We start from the raw sequence: 18,979 nt of genomic DNA, 5'->3' as shown, positions 1-18,979 counted from the left end.
CACTCCACCCTAAGGCAGCAGGTCCCCAAACACGAGAGGTTCCCGTGAGCCACGTCTGGGACAGCCCGCCCTCCAGAGCTCCGACCCCAGAAGAATCCCAGTGGCTTAAATCCGGGCTTTCCGTGTCCAGCTGGTGAGCGTCGTGCACGCCTGGTGTCCTCATACACCAGCCCCGATCTCTTCTCGCGCAGGACACCAGGGGACTCCAGTGCAGGCCCCGCCCCGCCCCTCTCCTCCTGGTCCCGCCGACCCATTAACTGACGGGCCTTTTCCCCCCTCGATAAACGTTTTATTTAGAACACTTTTTGGTTTACAGGATAATTGTGGAGATAGAGGGCTCCCTGGACCCCATGCTCAGTTGCCCCTCTTATTAACATCTTGCCTTTGTGGGGGACATTTGTCACAATCAGTGAACTAATATTGGCCTGTGGTTATTACCTGAAGGCCATGCTTTATTCGGGTTTCCTCAGCGTTTCGCAGATGCCTTTCTCTGTCCTAGGCTCCCATCCAGCGCCACATCACATTCAGGGGCGGCGTCTCCTTGGGCTCCTCTTGGCCGGGCAGTTTCTCAGACTTACCCTGGTGTTGATGACGGTGTCAGGTCTGAGGAGGCAGGTCAGGCGTTTTGTAGGATGCCACTCCATTGGGGTTTGTCAGCGCGTTCTCTCATGGCTAGACTGGAGTTTGGGGTTTGGGGGAGGGAGCCCGCTGAGGTGAAGCGCCCTCTCCTCACGTCCCATCCCGCCAGGCGCCTGTTCTCAGCTTGCTGCTGTTGATGTGGGTCAGGCTTGGTAAACGTCGGGGGCTGTGACTGAGTTTGTGCCTAGGGTCGCGTTCTCTGTGGCCCCTGTCCTGAGGGTGCACTATCGGCCTCAGAAACCCAGAGCACTTGCATTCAGCGTCTACACAGCCAGCCCAGGGCGGGAAAGGAAAGTGTCTGATGAGTGTGACCTTGCTGGACCCTCGAAGGCCACGGTCCAAGAGAATAGCTCCTCTTCTGAATCATCTCTGTGACCGAGCCCTCGGCTTCCTTGCTTTAATGCGAAGCAGCTACAAGAAGTCAAAAGAACAACATTGGGCTTATCCAGGAGTTTCCACGAGGTGGAGAGATCAGGCCATAGTCCGTGCCTCCGTTTCTCGGGTGGGAATGGGGAAGCTCGTACCGGCCGCAGGTAACTGTGGAGGTTGGATGCGCCCTGATGGAGGCATGGCCAGTGCCGGGGGCACAGCAGGTGCTTCCCCGGAACAGGGAGAAATCCAGTTCCTACGGTGGGTCACGCACTCTTCTCTGTGCTGAGGATCCAACGGTGAATTAAATGCATTCGAATGGAGTTTGTCTCGTGGGTGGCTATTTAAATGGGTAGCCATTATTATTATAATACTTATGATATTTATATTTCAGGAGACACAATATGCAGACAGTTGTAGCCAAATCAGCAGTGGAATTACAATTAGGAAAATAAATTTGCATCTTAATTTTCCACTTAACTCACTCTGTAACCTGGGGGAAGTTATTTTAATGAAAGAATGTTCATTCTCATCCACGTAAAAAAATACAAGGTACAGCATCAGTGAAATCATATATTTTCATCTGTCAAATGTGCAATTTAAGACAGTTATAATGCTCACTGCTGGCAACGTAGTGACGAAACAGTCACTTTCTAAAAACTTTTTGTTAGGAAAAGTACTAAATACACACAAAGGTACAGAGTATTCTTGTCTTTGGTTTCAAAAACCATTAATATTTTGCCACATTTGTTTCATCAGTTCCCCACCTTTTTTGCTGAAGTATTTTAAAAGAAATCCCAGAGATTTTGTCATTTCATCCTTAAGTGATTCAGTAAATAGCTCAAAAGAGAACATTATACCTAACAAAATTAATGGAATCTTTAATATCATCTTATACTCAGTCCACATTTAAGTGTCCCTCATCGTTTTTTTAAAAAAGTCTTTTCACAGTTGATTTGCTTGAATCAGGATCCAAACAAGGTCCATCTGTTGTGTTGGTGGTTTTGTCTCTTTCGTCTCTTAACCGACTTGCCCTGCTTTTAGCCCCCGCCTGCCTTCCTCCCTGCTCTCGCCTGCGGTACAGGCCAGGGCACTTGCTTGTTGAATGTCCCAAGTCCGGGATTTGGCTATCCGCTTCCTCCTGGTGTCACTTAATTGGTTCCTGCATCTTCTTTATTGCCCAGACACATTCCGCTCTTGGTTTTGTGTGCTTTCTTGGGTTGTGTGCGAGTGTCAGCACTTCCCGGGTGCTTCTGGATACCCCGTACCTCGTCTCACAGGGCGACACTGGAGGCCCGGCTGCTCTGTCCTCAGTGATGTTGGACCATCCAGGAGCCTAGGCGGTGACAGCCCGTAAGGCTTGGGAGAAGTTATTTAAACTTCCTGAGTCTTGATTTCTCCGTCTGTTGAGAGGAGAGATAATACCTCCTTCCCAAGAGGACTCGTGTGGTTACAGATGTGAAAGCACTTCCAGACTTCAAACAGCTGCACAAATGTTAGGTATTAATAATAATAATGGTTCTTCTGGCAATTAAGAAAATTTTCTTTGAAAAGTATTTTCCTTCCTCAAGTACCTTTAATTGAGAAAATGGTGATGCTCTTTTTTTTTTTTTAATGGAAAAGAGCTTCCAGTACATTTGGGAAGATTGAAAGCCACCAGCTTTTTAACCAACAGACAGAGTGGAGGAGTGATTAACGCCTCGTGGTTTCTGGGCGCTGGAAGCCAAGAGGAAGATTAGTGATGCCCATCTGTGGAGCAGAGTTTTGTTTAATAGCCTGGCTGGGGAAGCCTAAAATTCCTTAGTCTTCTAGATTAGAGGAGCAAGGGGCATCCCCGGAGGGGTGCAGAAAAGCTATTGAAACTTTTATGGGATGGGCTCCTTTATCAAAAGATTCTTCTACATTCCAGCCCTAAGACAAGCATCTTGTAATACTCTTTTGTGAGGACTGGGAGAAGAATCTTTTAAAGGGATTTTGCCTGTTGATTGTCAGGAACAGACTCGGTATTTAAATTTTAGCACTTCTCAGCTAGTCTGCAATTCCAAAGCCTGTTAGTGAGCAAATCCTTCCTAAACCACTTTTCTTTTTTTTTTTGGTACAAATCAGAGTGCCCATGAGATGGATTGGGTTCATTTGTATTAGTTTTCAGTTTAATCTCTCTTCCTGCCAAATCTTTTATCTTCTAGTAGGAGAGGAAAAAAAATAAATAAAAAATCCTATAGATACAACCAGAGAACTGAGCAGAGCCCCAGGGTCTAGAGCAGATTCATAGGCCCTGTTGTCAAATCAAACTGGGCAGCAGCTCCTACGACTCGGGCTACACTTTCAGGAGCTGTTTACACTCTGCATGAACAAATGGCTGAGAGTCAGGGAATCGCGCGGGGCTGAGTTTGGGTGGGAGGGAGGGAGGGCGCTTGGGGCGGGAAGGAGGCGTCCGGGGCGCTTCTCTGCCCCTTCCCTGTGCTATTAATCGTTTCAGTCCACGGGCTCGACCACTGTCCTTCTGACTTTGCCTCTTTCTGAAATTGCCACGGTTCACTCTGTACCTGGCGGAGCAGGTGAGCTTACAGACCCTGTAATCTGCAGGAAGAGAGGGATGGGAGACGTGTTTTCTTCAGCACGTGTCAGGCAGGGCCCCCGCAGGAGCAGGCAGCGCTCATGACTTAGAATAATCAAGGGGGAGTTTACGAGGGGAGGTGGCAGAGCCGGGATCACCCGTGGTCACAGGGGCGAGGGGAGCCACAGAGCCGGGGAGAGAGACTGTGCAGGGCTGTGCCGCGAGAAGAGCAGGGACCTTTGGGTGAAGAATGCAGACAGTCTGGGGCAACCTCCGGTGAGTAGGGAAGAGCCCTCCCTGCCAGGCAGGCTCTCCAGGGCACAGGCAGGGTGGGCAGGGTGGAGAGGGGGCCTGGGGTGAAAACAGGAACATCCGGCAGAGTCTCTGCCGGGGCCGGGCCTACGCCAGATGCAGCGGCGCCCTTCCCTTGTTTCACACTCGTCGGTCTCAGGAGTCATGTGTTATCCCCCTTGTGTTACGTGCAATTCCCACCATTTAAACTTTTTAATTGTGGTAAAATGCACATAGCATGAAATTTTCCCTCTCAGCCACTTTGGCGTGTACAGGTCGGTAGCGTTAAGTGCATTCACGCCGTTGTGCAGCCATCACCACCGTCATTTCCAGAAGTCTTTTCATCTCGCAAAACTGAAACTCTGTCCCCATTAAACACTAACTCCCGTCCCCCCGTCCCCCAGCCCCCGGTGTACTCCAGGTGTCTCATTTCAGTGGAATTATATTACATTATCTGTCCTTCGAGGACTGGCTTATTTCACTCAGCATAATGTCCTCAGGGTTCATCCGTGTTGGAGCCTGTGTCAGAATTTCTTTTCTTTTCAAGGCTGAATAATATTTCGTTGTATGGATGGACCATATTCTGTTTGTCCTTTCATCTATCGATGGACACTTGGGTTGCATCACCTTTTGGCTGTTATGAATAATGCTGTTATGTTCATAATGCTTAGCACCACTTCCAAGAAATAAGAAAGACAGTTTGATTTCCTACGAGTCAGTCCACAGCACCCACATTTCACCTCACTGATAACTTGAAATTGTAGTTCAGGGTCATAGCAATTCTGAGTGGAACTGACAGAGGGCACTTGTTCATCCCAGGGCATCACTGCATGAAATGATTGGGCCAAAAAGCCTGTTTAAACTCTATAGAGAAAGTCCCACTAAAGTGTAGGAGCCGACAGAACCTTCTGAAGCCTTGCAGGCAAGAGCCCACTTGGCTGACAGAGTCACTCTTCCACGCCTGCCGGAAAGCTGGGAGCAAAGATATTCTAAACTCGCTGTGAATTTCATTCCATGTCTCTCCAGCCAGAGCCGCTCAGGGGTGTGGCAGTGTAATGAGTTGCCACACAGATGGGTTGCAGAATGCACAGCCCATCTGTCTTTATCATGCTCATTTCCTCTTTTATTAAAATGTTAATGAATATAGGTTTTATTTATCATTTGGCGACATGTGCAGCATCCTTTTCTGGGAGACAAATCTGCAATCTGCCATGTGAGCTGACAGAGAACTTCTTCCCGTTACATATTGAGCACGGGAATGAGGAATATTGGGTTCCATTTAAACTGCCATATGCAGGTTGAACCAAAAAATCCCTTTACTTGTTGACAACAGCATGGGGTTAACAGGAGGCACACTGGACCCGGCATGGGAAACCCGAGTTCAGAGCCGGGCTCGCTGGTTGCTCACCCCGGGACCATGAGCCTCGGTTTGCCCATCTGTTCAGTGGAGGCAACCACTCCATCTGCCTTGGTAAGCAAATGAGCTAATCCATGGGAACGCACTTTGCATTCGCTTGTTGTCATTCAGATACGCGCGCGTAGAGGCTTGACCTTGTTTTGCTCCTTCTTTCAGACTCTCCGTGGAAAGTGCATCTGTCACACGTCGGCCCCGAGATGACAGGCGTCACCGTGCGTGGCCTGACCCCGGCTCGTACCTATCAATTCAGGGTGTGCGCCGTGAACCAAGTGGGCAAAGGCCAGTACAGCGCAGAGACGAGCAGGTGTGTGACACGCTCCCCTTGGAGAGGCACGGGGAGCCCAGGAAGCACCGAGTTAGGTCATCAGTCACCACCCCTTAGTCACATTGGGGGAGACAGAGAGGAAGCACGGTGGCTCGCCGGGCTAGCCAGCAGGTCCTTAATTGCCGAGGGGAGTTTCTAAGGCTTCTGTGGTGCTCTGGCTGTGCCAACATAAATCATTGCCCACCGCACGGCCCTCTGTATACATGAGATTAAGAGCTTGCAGTGTTTCCATGCCCTTTGTGTACCTGGCTGCCAGCAAGGTGGGAGCTGGTGCCACCGTCTTGACAGGTAAACACTGAGCAGGTGTCGGCAGGAAGCCACGTGAGCTCTGGCGTTTCCCTGGTGGTCCTGATGCTGTCCCCCCCACCAACCCCACCTCCCCAGGCCAGGCGGCTGCTTTCAAGCCTGTTCAGATGTGACGTGGGGAAAGGGCTTCATCCCGTTTCAGTGTGCCCTCCCCAGCCAACCTGAGCTCTCAGTGGGCTTGTGCTATAGAAGAGTTGAGAGATCTAAATGACTTTCTTCAAAATGTGGGAGTTGGATATGAGAAATATTGAAAGCGCCGAAGGAAACAGTTGGGAAGGAGCCTCGGCCTGTGAGCTGCCTCACTCACACTTGTGATCCTCTAAAGAGCAGAGGTACCACGGGCCGTTCAAACAGAAAAAGGTCATCTCCCACGTCTTTCTTGTTGCTTGCTGAACTGATTTTCTATTATGTTGATTTTTTGTAACTATTTCATGCGTGTCCTTTCAGTTTGATCGGCTGTGCGTTTTGCTTTATTCATTGCTCGATTTGAGTAAACAGTTAGGCTCAAGATTCAGCAGGCTAGAGAATGCGGGCGAGGACCCTTGGCTGCTGGGGCTGACCTGTCTTCCCCTCCCTGGCTTCTTCTTCTTAGGCTGGTGCTCCCTGAAGAGCCGCCCGGGGCTCCCCCGAAAAACATAGTGGCCAGTGGGCGCACCAATCAGTCCATCATGGTCCAGTGGCAGCCGCCCCCCGAAACAGAGCACAATGGGCTGCTGCGTGGGTACATCCTCAGGCAAGTAGCCAGTGGTTGGCCGTGTTTAGACTGTCCTTATAAAGAGTCAAGTGTCTGTTTTGCTCAGGTCGCAAACTCACATGTCTGTAGGAGCCCATCAGTAATCGAGACACTCAGGCCAGCAGCGAGACTCTAGGGAGTGGTGGAGACTGCGGCAGACCAGTGAGAACAGGCGCCTGTGGGCAGCCTCACGGGACAGGCTCTGCAGTCCAGCCGTGGGGCGCACATGCAAGAAACCGCTCTCAGGGGTCGCATTTTGGCAGAAGGATGGAGGGGAATATTATGGGTTGGGAGCAAGGTGTGCTTATTCATTGTAAATCCTTTCACTCTTAAGTTTTTACCAAGGGTTAGTATAATAATTTTTAATTAGTAATAATGTGGTTGATTTAATTATAAGCCAGTTTTTTACCATGCTAGTATGTTGTTCAGAATTGCCAGGTTTTCCACTGTTTCAAAGAAATTTTAAAATCCAGCTTTTTACACACATTCTCAGTTTTTAAAAATTGGGAATGAAATCAATATATTTTGAAACACAGGGCAGGCCTGACCCTCACAGCTACAGAACAAATGTGGCCCAAGAGTGGCCGGTTTGCCATCTCTGTCCCCGTGGGGAGGGGTGTTAGGCTTCTGAGCACATTGAGTGAACTGTACCAGCCCTGGCTATAGGTTGACAGAAGGAACCTGCTTTGCCAAAACTACTGCTGATTTTAAGATTGCAGCAAAAGTGATCATCTGAGTGGTTTGTTGACATAAGTAAAAAGAAAAAAGTAAAGCAGTATTAAAAGGATAACTATTAAACCTCGTCTAAAGGACCATGCAGCTGTGGCCGTATCTGTTACCAGCCTTATGGGGCAGGGACCGTGGGTGTCCATCATTACCGTCCTCCAGGTGCCCAGCCCGTGCCCTTTCTAAAAGTGTGATCAGAAAATGCCGGGTTAACAAAGGTCTTAAGTGGAGAAATATAGTCTCTTAGATCAATGTAAGAAATTATGGAAGAGTTGCTTCTTTAACTCCGTATCTTTGCCTATGGGAGATAGCTCATTCCCTATGTATTTATGTAATCACCCACTCATGGTTTCATACATGTTTATCTTTATGCGTGTAACGTTTACCTGTCACAACCATTTCACCGCTATTTTGGAGTTTTTCCTCGAGCATATGAATTATCCTCTGAACACAAGCCAGATCATTATCTGCCTGAAGAGGTTCAAGTGCGGCCATCCCCAGGGGTGCACGAGGGCTGGGGGTCTGATCAGCGCTCAGGGCCCCCTTGGTCTCTGCGCTCCTGGCCCCGTCCTTCCCCGTTTCACAGGGGACACTGTGGATCTGTCCCCTGCGGGCGGGGGCGCCTGTGGACTCTGGTCCTGTGGATGCTTCCAGACAAGCCCATTTCCCTGGGGAAAGCAGCCTGGTGCTTCCCCCTGCTAGAGGCTGGGGTTTTCTGTCGCGTTCCTGCCCCTCGCTGCTCACCCCAGCTGTCGCCCTCGTTCCGTGCTTATCAACTAATGAAAATAATTGGCCTCCCCTCCCGGACCAGCCCTTCCTCCACGTGTTGTCATCCAGGCCGCCTCCGTCTTTTTCTGAGCACATGGAGGAAAAGTTTCCTCGGGCTCCGGCTGCCAAGTAAGGACTTCAAAAGTCAGCCCACAGAACCAGGCCCGGGGCATGGAGTTTAAGAATAAAATCTCTGTGATGTTACGAGGCCCCGTCAGGGACCGCACATTTCTCTATTTTGTGGAATTACGACTGTTAAAAGGACTTTCTGTGATGGCATCAGTAGAGTCGAGCACTGGAAAAGAGGGCATCTGTGTCTGCAGGGGCTTAAATCAAGAAAGCCCTAAGATGAGGGTGCACTACCCAAGGCCTGTGAATATCCAAGTTTTCAGAAATTGAAGACCCGTGCCGAAATGAATTTGCTTGGAAACATTTCCGAATAATCCTCCCATCTGCAAATCAGCTCTCTTTGCAAGTGTGTACCCTCTGGGGCACAAGTCTCCGTGTCAGATAAACAGCACAATCCACGGAAGAACAAAATGGAAATAAATCACTGTTGTGGCTCCGGCCATAAGAATTAGAGTGCGTGCACAGTAATTAAGTATTTATAATAATGGGCAGGGTGTTGCTTTGAGAGGAGCATAGGGGTTACGTCCTTTAAAAACCTTCTCCTGTTTATTTCTGTGTAAAAAATCATCTCGTTCTCTCTGAGACAGTCTCCTGGGCAACGTATCCGGCCAGTCAAAGGACGATGCCCTGCATTTCTGTTGTTAATTACGACCTTCCCAGACATCCCATGAATATTACAAAAGCACCCTGAGCCGCTGGTCGGAGTGGACCAAGCTGCCTGCCTCGAAGGGAGAGCCGCCGTCTCCAAGATGGGGATTCTGCAGCTTGTCACACAACCTCATACAGAGGGGCCTGGGAGAAGGTGTGCAGCAGCCTTGGTCTCTCATAACTCAGTGTTCTCTCTTAGGATACTTCCTACAAGAGCAGTGTTTCCAAAAGAGAAATGTTTAGGGGGTGCTTTACACTGTCACGCCTCCTGTGCACCCAATGTTTCATTTTATTCTTACAACAAGCCTGTGAGATGCCATCATTATTATGTCAGTTTAGGGAGGAGGGAAGCAAGGCTCAGGGACGTTCAGAATTTGCTTGAGGCCACCCAGCTCGTAAGTCTTCTTCCCAACCTAAATCTTCTGAGCTGATTGCTTTGCTTTTCCCTGGAATGTGTATCAGATAGTGGAGTGAGCTCTTCAGCAGCCGTGCCCGGCTTGTGCCATGTTGGTTACCCATGATCCTGGGCACCGGTCACGTGCCAGGTTACTCTGGGGTCCGGTGTGGGTGTGAAGCCAATATTTACCTGTTTCAAAATGGCTGTCTGATTGTCTCAGTGCCATTTATTTTCAAAGTTTATGTTCCGTAGATGGGAAGTATCTGGTACGCGGGTTATTCCACACCAAGCCTCCCTCCCGTTGTCCCCTGCCTGGAAGACAGGCCGCCCTGTTATGTGATGAACTTCACAGGCTGTGAATGGCACCTACACTTGGTGCAGGTAGTTCAGAAAAGGAGTGCCAGCTGGGTAGGCTCAGAAGTCGATGGGCTGTGAAGCACACTCGGGGTTTGATACGTTCCTTCCATTCTGGCCCGTCGCAGAGCGCCGCCGACCGTCGCCGGGGCCACTGCAGGGCCCGCGTTCTGCTGTTCCTTTCAGGCGAGAGTCGGGGAGGCCTTGGGCCTTTGTGCTGTTCACAGCTGGCCTGCTCTCCGGCATTTCTGCTATCTCTCCACGGACCTCACCGCGTACAAGTGGCCTGTAGGAGGAAGGGACAAAAGACTAGTCTCAGGAAATCCTGATTTTCATGGCGTGCCTTTTCAGCCATTGTTCTCTTGGGAGGGCTGTTCTCCATTCCAGGCCTGAACCTCGGGGTTCCTTCTTTCCTCGGAGGGCGGCAGCCTTGCTGGTGCGCTGGTCCGCCTGCACCCAGACGCTCTGGCCTGGGGACAGCGCAGATGACCGAGCGGGACTCCGCAGGGTTGCTTAGCGTCCGGGCGGGGCCTGAAGACCCCAGCCTGCTGCGGAGGGTGCGCAACCTCCTGCTGCCACTCTGCGTTCGTGTTCTCCTCCTTCTCTTCCCTCCCCCACTGAGCGTCAGAGCCGTGTCTTCCTGAGGCAAGAACCAGCTCTTGGATAGAAATCCGTGCTTTTGGAAGCTGCCCGATGACTGAGGAAGTTACGCCCACTGCACGTGCCCCTCGGTTTACCCAGGGGAACTGATTCACTTCTACACACGCAATCGTGGAAAACACTCGCCACTCAAAATAACACGACAACAGTCCTTTCATTGTACAAATAGCAATGTCCTAGCTAATACGTTGTCTGTGTCCAGAGCCGTGTATGTCGCTGTTTTGAATAAACACAACTTTAAATCTCTGCCTTTAGTGCTCTAAGTAGCGTGCACACCACGCTCTTCCAGGTCCCCTAAAAAGCCATTTGTCATACTTAGCGCTGGCCTAGTATTTTCGGCACGTGAATGCCTTTGAAAAGCACCCATTCTGACTCCGGGACTTCGTGAGCAAGCCCAGCGGGGAGCTCAGCCCTGGGCACCGAGGGACAGTGCACTGCTCACTTCCTCCCCTCCCTCGTCTCAGAGTCACAGGAGGACGGGGCCGCTCAGGCTGACTTATAGCCACGCCCGCTAGAAATCATGTCTGGGATTCTGGGCCTTAAGTCCCTGTACTCCTTGGACAACTGGCACTGAAAAAGCCATCATCTTCCCTGAACCCTAACATAGTTGAAACGTCAGTTCTTTTGGCCCAGAGCTTATAATCGCTGTGAGATTAGGTTATACCTTTTCAGTGGTTGAAGTAGAAGCAGTGTCTTCTGGGGCCGACCTCTTGGCTTTACTCTTGTGTTTACTTCCGCTTTCCTCTAACCATGTGGAGTGGCTTCAGGTAAACCCGGTTCCTTGCTCGAGTCGTGTCCCCTGGGCCCGCTGCAGGTACCGCCTGGCTGGCCTGCCCGGAGAGTACCAGCAGAGGAACATCACGAGCCCCGAGGTCAGCTACTGCCTGGTGACGGAGCTTATCATCTGGACGCAGTACGAGATACAGGTGGCCGCCTACAATGGGGCTGGCCTGGGCGTCTTCAGCAGGGCGGTGACCGAGTACACCTTACAAGGAGGTAAGCTTGCTTGCCCCCGAGGCTGCAGGATCTTCGCTGGGGGGCAGGATTTGCAAAGTTCAACCGGAGCATGTTCGAAATAAAAATAGAGTGTCCGGTCCTCTAGGGAGTAGTTAGAAGGAGAGTAATCACATATCGAATTTAATCTCTCTGTCCATTCCAAAACTATAGCAAAACCACAGAAGGGAAACAGATACGGTTCTAACTGCTTTTCTCTGGTTACTGAGGGCAGGATGTGTCTACACACCTCCTTTAACTGATTCTGTGAAAGGTCTGTGGGGTCGGCTTTTCCTAAATGGAATAACAGTACATTCTGCAGTAAAGCTGGCGGTGGAGTCCTGTGTGAGACTGTGAATGTTTTTCAAAGAGGATGAGTGTTTAGTATTTTGCTTTTAATGATGTAATACAATTATTAGTAATGGAATTTGCAACTTGGTGCTCTCCACCCACACCCCCCCCCCCGCTTTGGTTTACTTTTTCAGTTACACAAGCAAACAATTTACTAAATCAATAAAAACTCTTCCCCACACCCACCCCCCCACAAATGACCAGGCAGAATGTCATAAAGCCAGTGGGTCTTACATTTATGTGCTAAGACCCAACCCCGTTATTTTCAGTTATTTCCACTGGTTTTCTGGAGGATCCGGGTCTCGGCGCCAGGAAGGGCTGGGCACTCAGAAACCTTCTCCACGTCTGCACTTCACTTTCAGAGCTCTTAGCGGGAATAAATAGACCCTCTCTCAACACAACCACATGTGCCCCAGAGCAGCCCAGAGCCTGGCCCAGGGAAGCAGTTTTCCCGCAAAATCTGAAACCCTTTTTCGTTCAGCAGTTTTACCCTCTCCTGACTCACAGGTGTGATTTTATTTGCTTAGGCATTTTTATTGCTACCAGGCCTTGACCTTTTTCAAATGATAAGCTTTCTAACTGCCCACTTCTCTCCCCAAATCATGCCTGGGACCTAATGTTCCTTGATATTACATGCTGTTATTACCGTCCCTTATTGATCGGCTGTCTGTTGTCATCCGTAAGTCCATAAATCCTCCTTTATAAATTAAGTGCTGTCACCTCTGCGTTCACAGTGACTAGGAGAAATATTTAACATGCAGGACGACCAGGAAGGGGCTGTTTATCTGCTGGTGATTCTTGATCACGCATTGAAAAATGAAAATAGCTGAAACCCTGCACAGTTCATGCTTGCTTTAATTAGTCTATTTCATAAAATAACAATAAATTTGGAAACACTTAAAATGACACATATTGCTGTTAGTAATCCTCATGGCTATTTACTGTGACTGCTTCCTCGGGTTACCGGTGCGTTTGCATTCTGTGCGGCCGCAGGCTCCGCTGGGTGGAGAAGGGCTGGGAGGCTGCAGAGTCTGCCCTGGGGACCCGTGGAAGGTTTAGGGCTGTGAGTGACGTGATCAAAGCGCCGTATCAGAAGAGGGGCCTGTCGGTGGGTGCGGGCGAGGCGGAGGGGAGCTGAGGATGAGGCGGCAGCTCCGGAGACAAAAGAGCGATAGTGTGGCTGTGAAGTGATGAATTCCCCCATCTCTGGCGCTGGCCGTGAGAGGGGCGAGGGACGCGTTCGGGTGCTGCTTCATGGTTTTCAGAGCAGCTCCACACGCCTCCCCTCTGCAGCGCCCCCGGAACCCCACCCAGACTGCAGGGGGCCCCGCGAGCCCTCCCCCAAGCCACCTGTCCGGTGGGACCGGGGCCAGCCCCTCCCTCAGCTTGCCTGCAGTTTATGGCATAGAACAGGACACGTTCTGCTCGAGCTGAGCTGGTCTGAGGTCGCTCGGCTAACACACGGCGGAGCAGCACTAACGCTGGGTCTTCTGAGTCAAGAGCTCTGTTTTCTGGGCGCCGTCGACAGCCTCTGCTGTCAGTGGGACCCACGCTCACGCGGGGCTCGTCGTCCATGCTCCTTGTGGCCTCCCGGGCACCCACAGCGCAGCAAAAGGGAGCAAGCGCGTTAACTCTGTCCTTGAATCCCTGCTCCCGCCCAGGACAGGACAGTCAGAGGAGAGCTTCAGACACAAGGCCGGGAAGAATGGGGGCAAGTGCGGGGGGACGGGCGGCTGCCTGGCTCTGGAGCAGATGACCTGGTAAGCCGATGAAGAGCCGTCTGACTAGAAGGTGGGATGTCGGGAAGAAAATGGCACGAGCGAGGGGCCTTGAGTAACTTAGGGAGATGGAGATGAGGCTGGGGTGCTTGTGAGATGTCTGCACACGCACGCACACACAGGCACGTGCACCACATGCACGCATACTCGCACGCACGCACGCACGCACAGGCACGCACACATAGGCACGCGCACACACAGGCACACACATGCATACACACACACGCAAGCTCGCGCACAGACATGCAAACACACACACACAAGCTCACACACACACCCCTTTCTGTACACGTGGCCCCAGAAACCGCCCTTTCCTGGAGTCTGTAAGGCCTGATTCTTACTATTTACTCCTTATCTGCCTTCGAGAAGCACAATAACTTTTCTGAGCCTCTGCTGTTTTCATTTGTAAAGTTGTGACGTGTCTATCTGCCCTGACTGCTTGAAGGGCAGTTGTGAAGCGAAAACAAGGCAATGCACGTGAAAAGGCTTTGAAAACGCTGAGCTATGATACAGACTCCCATGTTGTTGTCTGTATTCCTCCTTCCACCGTGGCAATGACCAGTATCTACTGCGGTATTTGAATGTTTCTGTACTGGTAGTTGTACAGAAAGAAATTTGGGGTTATTCTCTCTGCCAGTAGTAAAATCGAGAACACACATTCAGGAATTGATGTGAGCGCCTACTGTGTGCTCAAGGTTGTGCGATGGGCCAGGGCAACGAGAGTGGAGGGGACACCTGTCTCGTTGTCAAACCTGCGGGCTTGCCGCCTCGCCCGGGAGCAAAGACTGACATTATTGTGAGACAAGATCAAGAACTAGAACAGAATCCGGCCTCATTCACAGGCAGTCACTCCCCATTTGCCCACAAGATAGGCATTACTAACGTGCTGTAAAGGCTTTCCAGCCGAGATGCCCCGAGGAGTATGCCATTGGTGGGAAGGCATCCCTGAGAAGGGGCTTTACTGGGACTGCACCAGGGAAGTAAATGCAGCCGTCTGATTTGGTTAGGAATGGAGTCCAGCTGCTAGAAACAGACCCAAGAGAACAGTAGCTTAAATGAGGTGGAGGTGTGTTTTTATCTCTCTCATACCAAAAGAGTGGGCAGTGGGGTCTACAGAGTCATAGTGGCAGCTTTATGGTCACCAGAGAGTCAGGCTCCTTCTTTTTGCTTTGCCATCTTTAGCATTTGCCTCATGGTTACAAGCTGACTACTGTGATGCCAGCTATCACGTCCACATCCTAGTAGGAGGAAGGCATGGGGTGTGCCTTGTGGCCTAGTAATCAAGTGTGCCCACCTCTGAAGAGCTTTCTTAGAAGTCCCATCTGCCGCAGACGTATGCTTACAATTCATGGACCATCTCTGTGCCAGAGAGCCTGGAAAGGGTCTTTCAGCTGGGTACATTTCTGTCCATTATGAAGGAAGGAAGGGGGAGGGGAAAGTGGAGAGCAGCTAGCAGTTCCTGCCCCACTTTGTATGGCGACTCCTGCTGAGGGGTCAAACCCAGAGGATGTATTTACAATTTCTAGATATAAAATTGTGGGACAACCTGTCTCATGGCTGCTGCATGAAGAGCACCTCATGATCCTGCATAATCGCCCACATTGGAATTAGCAGAAACTGCAAACCCACAGCCCCTCCGCACCCCTCAGCCTCAGCTCTAAGCTCGGTGGGTCTGCTCGGGCAACAGCCGAACACGTGTATGTGCCACCGGGGACCCTTCCCAGCGCCTTGCGTGTTCCAGCGCTCTTAGCAGCCATTGCTGAGAAAGCCTGGGGGCTGAGTTGTCCCTTGAAGCTGAAAAGGGAATCATTAAAATGCTTGTATATTAAGGAGGAAAAATTAACTCCTAAGATTGTCAGCCTAATTTGGGAAATTATTGGAATGTATAGAAACGTAATTCTGGAGTCAATCAGGAGACCGTGGAGGAGCAGGAGGTACTGGGCCGTGGGAAGAGGGAGGCTGCGGTCCAGCCAGCCTGATTTTCCCTCTCCCTTCAGCCGCGTGGCAAGCTTGAGCCATCAGGCGAAAGGAGATGTAATTTATCTTGACTTTAATGAGGCTCCTCTCGAGAAGGTATGGGAATGCCAGGAGAGCTGGTGCGGCTCCCCCTGCCATTAGGGGGGCGTGTGGCGTGTTAGACCATCACTTGCAAAGAGAACTTATAACTAATGCAGGGTCGGCCCGGGTGCAGGCACGCAGCGGCAGGAACACGGGGACGGGAAGGCTGCTGCCCAGGAGACGCGGTGGCCTCCTGCTCCTGGAGCGCATGGGCTTGGTCTCAGGGGCACTTTCTTCCAGGAAGCTCCTAAAGGAAGATAAGTGAGTTATTCCTCCCCTGAGTTCAGCCGAGTGTGATATTGATCCCTGAAGTGATTTGAACCCACTGTTCCGCCTGTCACACACCCCGGGTTTCTCTTCAGTCCCATTCATTATTAAGATACAATAAAAACGTCTGGTTTGTCTGCTTTCGTCCTTTAAGGTTTGGACACACAGGGATTATTTCGCACAAACTTTCTCACCTCCCAACTTTTCATATCCCCCCTCATCCCCCGCCCGCCATGATCTTGCCTGCCAATCCCATTTGATAGATTTTATTAGCAGGGCCTCATGACCTTCTCTGCTCTAGAGAAGAATTTTAAAATGTGAGAGATTAACTTACACATGGAGCCGCAAAACTCTAATACAGCTGCAGCCACGCGAACTTTCCGGGTGGGGTCAGGGGAAGACGGGGCGTGGTTCATTCGTCACAGTGGCCGTGGCCTAAAGTTCCACAATACGGGGAACCCACTTGTCAAACTTCCATTGTGATTACCCAAAATGAATGAAAAACAACTTAAGTTTTCTCGAGAATTTCTTTCAAAACCCTTCCAGAAATCAATATGCTTTTAGTTTCAAGTAGAAAAAGCCATAGAGTCTAAGTTCTGCATGACTAAACGCGCAGTCTAATTACAAGCATTTTTCTTATTGCCAATGTCTACTTCAGCAACTTCCTAATCATCTGGTATGGGACAAAAGCACTGTAGTCATCTGACGCGATCAGTGGTTCAGATCTGATGCTGATGCAGTGTTTGGTTCCAGTCAGTTTCTGTTAAAAATTGTTTGACTAATGGTGAAAGACACATGAAGAAGTAAGGTGACCACAGAGGTCTGAGGTGAGCCTCAGTGTGGAATCCTACACAGTGTTAGGATATGGATGTAATAGGTGATGGTTCCCTCCTAAAATAAGCCAGTGAGGTTAGCAAACTCCTATCCCTTCCTTAAATGTATCCATTAAGATGCAGATGTTGCCTTTTCTAGAAAGGGTCCAAAGACAAATTATACTATAAATCATCATTTTTGAGCATGCCAAGGTTTTAATTTTTTCTGGTTTTATTTCTTTATCATTTTTCTTCTTGTAACAGGTATTTTTGTACTGTAATGATTTATTCTGGTTTCAGAACATTACCTTCTAATGAAAGAGAAATATTTCATATTTAAAGAGAAATGGAAAAAAACATTTGGTTATCCACATTTCTAAAACATTAGTAAAAGCCCTTAAATGTTCACTTGGGCTTTGCAAGGTTTTCTAAAGTAAGGATTATAAATGAACACTCCGTTTGCAAGCTCCATTCTTATCTCCTCTTGGGAAATTCTCAATGTGGCATAAATGACATTGCACAAAAGATTTGTGCAATCCTTAAGACTTTCTAGACCTCAAGCTGCGCCTACAGAACAGGATAATGTTCAGAATCTCCCAGCATCACCTAAAACACTAAGTAGGAACTGAACAAAGTGATATGGGATATTCCATTAGGTATGGGCTTCATTTGGTCTTTTAGAACTTTCAGGAAAGGAAAGGATAGGAAATGAGCATTTTAGGTGAAGCCACTCTATGCCAGTTTCGCTGTGGTGTGCTCTCCACTTGCACTCATTATCATTTCGTCGGTCATCCCCCAGCCATCACGTGAGAAAGGCACCACTGTCCCTATTTTACAGAGAAAAAATGGAAGCTCAGAGAGGTAACTAACTTTCCAAAGGTCACATAGCTCGAAAATGCTGGAAAATGCTAGAATTTATGCTTTTGCTTTTCATTCTGCATTTACCAAACATGGACATAAATTACTTCCAGATTTTTGGTGCTTATGTTCACATGGCAAGTGGGTTTGCAGTAGCTCGTGGACATTTTTTACTGCAATCCATAATAAGAAGTCTGTTTTACATGGACACCCAGGACACACACACACACACACACACACACACACACACACACACACACCCCTGAAACAAAAGGCTCGTAGAACAATAGTCGCCCTGACGGTGTGTGATGTTCTTTAATATTTTCTGTTCTATTCCATTCTGTTTCACTCTCTTCTCCTTTAACAGATGCAGGCTGTGATCACTAAATTGACTTCCTGGGCTGCTGCTAATGCATTTGTAACCTGCAGTTTTGAAAAACACTGAATTCAAGCAATACAGGATGTTTGGTTCAGCTGATCTTGAATCCCTTTCAGAATAGGCTTCTACTGGCCTGTAGGACACATCAGGGTCAGGGCTGAAGAAGGCTTCCCAAGGGAGATACTGCTAAAACCAACACTGAAAGACCAAACAGGGGTCTGAGTGGGGCTTTGAGCAGGGGTGACAGGCCTGGGCACAGAGCTGAGATTTGGGGGCTGGAGGAGGCTGAGTCCAGCACCTGTATCTGTGCAGACGACCTCATGGGAGGGAAGGGGTTTCTGGGGTAAGACTTGACCTTCAGCTGCTGCTGGAAGATACAAGGAACGATCAAACCCATCTTAAATTACTGTGACCAGCACATTATTTTGTGATGTACAGACTGGGCTTCCCTACAAGCCTGTGAACGCTTCAAGGGCAGCGGCTGCGTCTGATTTGTCTTATTTATATCTGTATCCTTAAATCCAAGCACAATGCCTGATGCGTAAATAAACAGAATGTAAATAGCTATCTGATTACAGACAGACCCTTGCTGTTCCTATTTCAGTTTCCAACACCGCCCCGATGGAATCTCCGTGTGCAGCACCATGCCCGGCCTTCTCTCCCGAGTCTCAGAAGGAGAGCCGGGTCCCTGCTTGCCTTGCCCCACACATTGTACCTCCCCAGCCTAAAAGCTGGTCCCAAATGCTTTCTCCTCAATGCCTGGCGCATGAAGAATTGGGAAAAATAAGTTCAGAAAAGGACGCACAAAACTTTTTAAGTGTTAAGATATTTTCTTACGCTGGCCGTTGAAAAAAGATTCTTGAGCTTCTTTGTCCAAGATTTGTTATCCTAATAATGTGTTAAGAATGTTTAATGCAGTTAGGACATTCAGGTGTATCAAAACCGCAAGAACCGTCACAACACAAGAACTCAGCCGTAGCCTATAACGATCTGGAATTAACAATAACGCCCAACGCACAAATTGTAATATATTCGTCCCCACAGCAAAGTGTAGCCCGTGATTCTTCCACATAATGATCTGCTTCTCCCCTCTCTGAGAGGCATTTAATTCTGTGGGATCACCTGGAGAGGGAGATGCCTGTGAATTCTGGGTAGACACCTCAG

The 18,979-nt window shown here is 49.5% G+C and overlaps 1 protein-coding gene across 1 annotated transcript in view; it reads left to right on the top strand.

The window, feature by feature from the left end:
• SDK1 (sidekick cell adhesion molecule 1) overlaps positions 1–18,979 on the top strand; it is a 539,910-nt gene that overhangs the window by 349,748 nt on the left and 171,183 nt on the right. Inside the window, exons 14-16 of the mRNA XM_059896610.1 lie at positions 5,430–5,577; positions 6,497–6,637; positions 11,134–11,315. Of these exons, the coding sequence (XP_059752593.1) occupies positions 5,430–5,577; positions 6,497–6,637; positions 11,134–11,315 (471 nt within the window). The remainder of the gene's footprint in view (positions 1–5,429; positions 5,578–6,496; positions 6,638–11,133; positions 11,316–18,979) is intronic.

This window comes from Balaenoptera ricei, chromosome 15 (assembly GCF_028023285.1).
Source record: "Balaenoptera ricei isolate mBalRic1 chromosome 15, mBalRic1.hap2, whole genome shotgun sequence".
Taxonomy (NCBI): Eukaryota; Metazoa; Chordata; class Mammalia; order Artiodactyla; family Balaenopteridae; genus Balaenoptera; species Balaenoptera ricei.
Note: the sequence above shows the minus strand (reverse complement) of the source record. Positions and strands in the feature narration are given on the sequence as shown.